The 7,500-nt window shown below is 19.4% G+C and overlaps 3 protein-coding genes across 3 annotated transcripts in view; all 3 read left to right on the top strand.

Annotated features, from left to right (window-relative positions):
• Nucleotides 1-3,374, top strand: part of PGSY75_1345400 (hypothetical protein) — a gene marked incomplete at both ends in the record, with an annotated part of 4,896 nt that extends 1,522 nt beyond the window's left edge. Inside the window, 4 exons of the mRNA XM_018787487.1 lie at nucleotides 1-1,963; nucleotides 2,039-2,197; nucleotides 2,407-2,849; nucleotides 3,025-3,374. The exon at nucleotides 1-1,963 is cut by the window's left edge and continues 1,522 nt beyond it. Of these exons, the coding sequence (XP_018640229.1) occupies nucleotides 1-1,963; nucleotides 2,039-2,197; nucleotides 2,407-2,849; nucleotides 3,025-3,374 (2,915 nt within the window). The remainder of the gene's footprint in view (nucleotides 1,964-2,038; nucleotides 2,198-2,406; nucleotides 2,850-3,024) is intronic.
• Nucleotides 3,375-4,121: 747 nt separating this feature from the next.
• Nucleotides 4,122-4,587, top strand: PGSY75_1345300 (hypothetical protein; the record flags this gene model as incomplete). The annotated part of the gene is made up of 3 exons (XM_018787486.1): nucleotides 4,122-4,259; nucleotides 4,374-4,469; nucleotides 4,567-4,587. The coding sequence occupies 3 exons, from the start codon at nucleotides 4,122-4,124 to the stop codon at nucleotides 4,585-4,587; spliced, it is 255 nt and encodes an 84-aa protein (XP_018640228.1).
• A 1,040-nt stretch (nucleotides 4,588-5,627) lies between these two features.
• PGSY75_1345200 (putative rhomboid protease ROM6) lies at nucleotides 5,628-7,343 on the top strand (the record flags this gene model as incomplete). The annotated part of the gene is made up of 1 exon (XM_018787485.1): nucleotides 5,628-7,343. One exon carries the CDS (start codon nucleotides 5,628-5,630, stop codon nucleotides 7,341-7,343), a length of 1,716 nt encoding a protein of 571 aa, XP_018640227.1.
• Nucleotides 7,344-7,500: the final 157 nt, after the last annotated feature.

Raw genomic sequence — 7,500 nt, 5'->3', positions numbered from 1 at the left:
TTAACGAAAATAACAACAGAATTAAAGAAATGAAAATATTAGAACCATCAAAAAGACGAGAATACTTTTTTTATTTATATATAGCAGTATCTCTGAAATATGTTGAGGAGAAAATACCAAATGTATATTGTGTTCCAACTGTTATCAGTCCAGATATTAGAGGTTTTAATTTACATCCTATGTTTACTCATATAAATAAAAAACTAGAAGAAAAAACAAACAAAAAAGACAATATACGAAATCCATGGGAAAAGCTTAAATTATTAAAAAAAGGAAATAATAAAAAAAATGATGTAAGCACTAAAAATGAATTAAATAAAGGAAAACATAAAGAAAATAGTACCATGAATAAAAGTGAAGCAGATGAAAATTTGTTTGAAAATAATATAAATATGAAGGATACACAAGAAAATATGAAAAATATAGATGATACTGAAACAAGTGATAAAAAAGAATTAGATGATTTAGAAAAGAAGAAAAAGGCATTAGAAGAAATGAAAAGAAAGAAAAAAGAAAAAGATCATAAAAAAACATTTAATATTTATTCTTTATTAGAATCTGCAGCACAATTTTATGGTGAAGGTCCAAAATATTGTAATCCAAATATTCATGAATTTTATAAATCAAATAATAATCAATTAGTATATATAAAACCACCTACAAATGTAGATGAAAAAAATTTATTAATAAATTTCTTTTTACAATTTCCAAGTTTAAATAAAAAATTAGAATATAACAAAAAACGTATATATGCAGAAAATTATGGACTTATAAAAATTATTAGAAATGCTGAAAATTTACCTATAAATTTTGAATTAAATACAGAACCTTGGAAAAATACAGACTATGAAGAATTGTGGAATGAACAAAATAAACTTAATAATTATCAAATATGGAATATGTCTAATATAATTAATTATGATAATCTTTTAGAATATAACCAATTCTCAACTACAAAAACGGATTTTCTTAATCATACAGATGCAAGTAGAAGTGTTTTAAGAAAAAATGAATTTGATGATAATGATTATCAAAAGAGTTGTGCTATTAGTGAATTTGAAAAAAGCATGGCAAGAAGTGAATATGAAAGAGGGGAAGATAAGAAGGAATATTCTATAGACAAACATGTTCATATGGATTTCATACATATGGAAGAAGATACGAAAGAACCCAAAATAAATAATCAAATCGATGCTACACATGTGCAGAAAGATATGAAACCACAAGAAAACAATAATATAAATAATGATATATTATTACCAAAAGGGGAACATAAAACTGAACAAATAAAAATAAATATGGACCATATAAAGGATGAACAAAATGATAAACCTGATCAGAATAATATATCACATAATGCATCATATGGTGAGGTGAAAAAAACCGAAGTGAAAGAGAAAAAAAAAAACGAAATTCTAACAAAGAAATTGAAAAAAAGTATAACCCATGATGACGTGAAACAGTTGAAATTAACTTCCTTTTTAAGTAAAGAAAAAATAAATAAAAATACGAATGTAACGAAAAAGGAAGAACAAAGTGCTAATCATGTTGATAATATGAAGAATGCATACAATATAAATTCTGGAAATAATATGAATGATAATAATTTAGAGGAACATATTGTAAACGATAAAATAAAGGATGAATCAAATTTGAAAGATAATGAGCATAATATGGATTATATTATAAAAATAAAAAGAAATAAAAAAAAAGTATTAGATGATGAACAAATGAATAATTTTACAAATGATAATGCTAATAAAGAAGCAGATATTATGGAATCAAATTCATTCGCTCATAATAAGGAAATTTCTGAACGTACCAATACATTTTATAATAATAATACAAAAGAGGGAACAAAAAAAAATTCTCTTTTAAAGGAGAGCGAGAATAAGGAAGATGATTGGCATAGCGAACATCTGGAAGAAGAGAAGGAAAAAAAAAAAAACAAGGAGAAGAAAAGGTAAAAAATATATATATATAAATATATATTGTATATTTTTTATATATTTTTTATATATATTTATTTTTTTTCTAGAATTATGGATGACAAGATGGGCTATGTCTTTGAATTGGAAGCAGAGGAAAGTGAAGATGAAAATCTCGAAGATCCAGAAGAAAGAAAAAAAATTGAACAATTTAAAAAAGAACAGTATGAAGAAAATGAATATGATGATGATCAATCTAATAGCGAAGAGTAAGTTATTTTGTTATAATAATACATATGATATATATATATATATATATATATATATGTATATGTTGATATATATATTTTTTTGCATTTTGTGTTAACCACCATTTTATTCCTCCCATATAAATAAAAATAATATATATATGTGCATACACAAATATACATTTATTATATTTTTTTTTTTATTTCATTTTGTGGTTACGTCTTTTTAGCCTTAAAGAATTTATTAACAACGAAGAATATAACAGCGATAATGATATAGTTAAATTAAAACACGCAGAAGAAATGGAAAAACTAGAAGAAGATTTATTTTATAAAAAATTTACATATCAAGGAAAGCAATTTAATGATGAATTAACGAACAAAGAAAAACTTGAACTTGAAAGAGAAAAACAACTTTTAAGAAAAAAAAAATTATTATTAAATTGCAGTATAGGCAATGTAAAATATAGTGACTTTGAATCAGATACTAGTACAGATAGTGACGGATCTAAAGGAGATTTTAAAAATCCTTTGTATGAACCATATAATGAATCGGAACATGCAGATATGTTAAAAAAAAATAATAATTCATATGAATACTTATATAATGATAACGTTTTTCAAAAAGGAGAATGCCTCAACGAAATCGTGGACGAAAAAAAAAAAAAAAAAAGTAACTTGCATTATATATATATATATGAGAATATATATGTTTATCTGTGTTATATATTATGTAGAATATTTATTGTATATAAATTAATGAATATACATATATTGAGTACATAAATGTCTACAATATATATATATATATATTTTTATATTTATATTTATTTATTTGAATCTTTTAGTACTGGAAAAAATGGACAAAGTTATTTACACAAAGGAAGTAAAAACAAATGAGGGAAAAAAAATCGTGATTAAGAAAAAAAGAAAAATCCGCTTTCATCAAAATTTATCAGATGTTACTGTAACAGAAGAAGAAAAGATAGATGAATATGAAAAGACAAAGAAAAAACAAAAAAAACAAAATGCAAATTTAATAGAACATAACAAGGTCGAAATTAATAAGAATAATATTATGAATCATAATAATAAAGCATCCATAAAATGGAATAACAATATTAAAGATATTAGTGAATTAGACACGCCAACAAATTCAGAAGTTTTTAAAGGATTTAGGAAAGTACAAGAGAAATAATAAAATGTAAATATAAAAATATATATATGCATTTGTATATTTCTTTTTTTTTTTTCTTTTTTTTTTTTTTTGATGTTATAATTTTATATTTTTTTTACTAAACCCATATGATGTATAGAGGACTATTTGTATAAATCCAATTATAAACATATAATATATATTTTTATTTTATTTTAATATTCATAAATACACAATATATATATAATAAATATTCTACCTGATAATATATTCCTCTTTTTTTTTTTTTTTTTTTTTAAAACTTAAATATAAAATAATGATATATTTACACATAATCCTTTAAATATGTAATTTATATATTTTTCTTTGTGTGTATATAAATAATGTACATATATATATTTATATTTCATTATATATTCATTTTTACATTTTTTATTTTTTTTTATTTTTTCCGTTGAAAATTACGAAAACAAAAATTATATATATATATATATATTTTTTTTTTTTTTTTTTTTTTATTTTTAAAGTAATTTTAATTTTTTTTTTTTTTTTAAAACGTGTACATTTATTAAAAATGATGATCACATAAAAAATGTAACAATAAATCATAAAATAATATATATTTATTAATATTATTTTAATTTTTTTTTTTTTTTTTTTTTGTAATAAAAGTTAATATATATATATATGTATATATATAATGTTTAGAAAATAATTTTAATGTAATTATATACATATATATATATATATATATATATATATATATATATATATATATAATTTTATAAAATGAATAATAAATTAAGTTTTCCTTATGAAACATATGAAATAAAAAAGGTTTCTTTTGAATTACCAAAAGATTATCATCCAAATGTAAAATATGGATTTTTTAGAAATGCCTTATTTGGAAAGCATACCTTTTATTATGTAATATAATATATAAAATCTATAATATGGTATACACATATATGTGTTGTATATTTTTTTTATTTAAACTATGCTACATATATATATATATATAACTATATTTTTTTTCATTAGATTAAGAGTATTTTAAAAGTGTCAACCAAAGTGTGTGCTGGATTTTTACTTTTTTATTATCCTCTGGACAAATTGCATTGCAATATTCGTCGATTCGTAAGTTTTAAAAAGAAAAAATAATATATTATAATATATATATATATATATATATATATATATATCTTTATTCTTTTAATATATTTTATTTTTGTAGAAAAATAATCTTAAGAAATGAAGGACAGGAATTTTTGATATAAAAATATTCAATTTGGGAATAACTATGAAGAAAAATAAATTAAGACAACCAAAAGATAGATAAATAAAAATGCAAAAATAAAATATAATATATATTTATATTCATTTAAATAAATAAAATATGAGGTTAAAATTTTTATTTCTTTAAAAGACCATTTATAACTTCTTGAATTATAAATGGGCAAATTTTTTTTTTTTTTTTTTTTTTTTTGTATCATGTTAAAGAATATACATAACACTATCAATAGTATGTTGTTTTTGTATTTTAATTAATGTTAAAAACATTCATCTTATATATATATATATATATATATATATATTTGTAATGCTCTTTTATTTTATTGTATAAGGGACATTATATATAAAACTGTTTATTGCTTTTTACAAAATTATATGAACAAAATAAAAAATATATTAACTTTTTGTATCACACAAGGAATATAAATTCTTTATATATCTTATATGTTATAAATTATAGATTTATATCCTCGAGAAATTATATGAAAAAAAAAAAAAAAAAAAAAAAAAACATATATTCTCTATTAAATTATTATTATTTTATTTCACATCATCCTTATAAAAAAAAAATAATATATGGCTTATCATAGTTGTTAAAAAAGGTAACGTTTTTGCGTCCATATTTCATAGGTCATAAAAACAAAAATACATATATAATAAAATATATATATAAATATGCATACATTAAATATATATATATATATATATATATATATATATATTATGTGAATAAAAATAAAAAGCTTCACAATTATTATAATACACCATTTTCTTCTTATTTCTTTTTATTTTTTTTTATAAATTGTGACAAAATAAAATGTAAAAATATTAAAAAAAAAAAAAAATACTTATATGTTATAAATACCTTTTTAATAAAATGTATTACTTAAAATACAAGTATGTAAATTTTACTTTTTAATTTTCTGCTTTTTTTTTTTTTTTTTTTTTTTTAATTTAATGAAGAAAAAACATTAAAAGAAAGAAAAAAAAAAAAAACATAAAATGCTAAAATACCATAAATTTTGTAAATATAATAAAAAAAATGAAGATTTATTTATTAACATAATTAATAATAAGCAGAATTCCTTATTTGGTAACTTAAACAAGAGGGGGGGGAAATATATTCACACGTGTACGGCTCTAAAAAGAAAAGATAGATTAAGGTGTGAGAGAAAATTAAAATTAAGAGAAAAGTTTAAAATTATTGTTTATACGTCATTATATTTTTTTACATGTGATTATTTATATCATGAATTTATTTTAAAAAATAATAAGAATGAAAATAAGGAAGAAAAAAAAAATGAACAAAATATTGACCCTGTTGGTTTAAATAATAAAATTAAAAAGAAAGAATATGATAATAATAATAATAATTATAATAATATATATAAACCAAATGATTCTCTAAAAAACGATCAGTCATATTTTTTTCTTTATAGTAATCCTTTTGTAAATTTTTTTGTAGATAGTATCAAAAAATTAAACATATTTGTTAATTCAAACACGATACACAACGAAAATGAAGATAAACAAGGTGACAAGAATTTGAAGAAGGTTGATAAAAAAAATGATGAGAAGGAAAACAATTCTTATGAAATAAAAATTACTAGAGGAAGTAGAAATAAAAATATATATGAAAATTCAATTATAGATAAGGAAAAATTATTATACAAAGGTAATTATCATAATAATAATAATAATGATAACAATGAGACTTATAAAAAACATAACAATAATAATAATAATATGAGTAATATAATTTCAAATCATATATATAACAAAAATTATTTTTTTAATAAATGCAACTTATTCCTACTTTGTAATGGATTAATATTTATTACATGGAGAATAAGCGAAGTGCTAACAAATAAAAGATTATTTCATTTTATGTGTAGGAATTTTATATGCTCTTATAATAATATAAAAAAGAAATATATACATACACTTATTACATCTAGTGTTAGTCATATAACTTTTCCACATTTTTTATTTAATATGTGGGCTTTCTATACTATTACAAATACATTATTATCCCCAGAAATAGGAGAAAGCAAAAAGAAATTTTATTTTTTTAATTATAAATCTAATGTATTACAACAAAAAATGAATGATCAAGATATTATTAATATATGTGTATTATCTTCTATATGTTCAACTATACCATATATTCTATTAAATAAAAAGAATCAAATACTTGGAGCATCTGGTTCTATCATGGGATTAGTTTATATATTATCAACACTCAAACCAAATGAAGTGTTTATTTCGATATTTCCATTGCCTTATTTAAAATTAACAGCATTACAATTATGCCATTTAAGTATATTAACAAATATATTCTTTCTTTTTTTTAGAAAAAAAAAAATAAATCATTTCAATATTGCATGGTCAGCACATATTTTTGGTCTTTTAGGTGGTGCATTATATAATATATATCAAAGAAAAATAAAAAATAATAATAACTATTATCCATTTATTCAACTCTCTATAAAAAATGGATATTTAGATTATGTTAATTCATATTTAGATCTTCTTGATATGTTAAAATGTTTTCACCTACAAACAAAAATGTTCTTCTCTCTAGATATAAAAACAATGCAATCACTTAATAGAAAAATACAGTCTATTAAATCACACACTGCACAACGAAGAATGCATTTCCAAATTAAAAAAATGAAAAACTTGGAGTTCTTATCTAAAAGAAACCAATTACAATAAGGATAATAATGTATACAAAAAAAAAAAAAAAAAAAAAAAAAAAAAAAAAAATTTAAAAAAAAAAAAAAAAAAAAAAAAAAAAAAAAAAAAAAAAAATAAAAAAAAAATTAAAAAAAAAAAAAAAAAAAAAAAAAAAAAAAAAAAAAAAAAAAAAAAA

This window comes from Plasmodium gaboni, chromosome 13, assembly GCF_001602025.1.
Source record: "Plasmodium gaboni strain SY75 chromosome 13, whole genome shotgun sequence".
NCBI lineage: Eukaryota > Apicomplexa > Aconoidasida > Haemosporida > Plasmodiidae > Plasmodium > Plasmodium gaboni.
The sequence above is the reverse complement of the archived record's forward strand: the minus strand, read 5'-3'. Positions and strand labels throughout refer to the sequence as shown.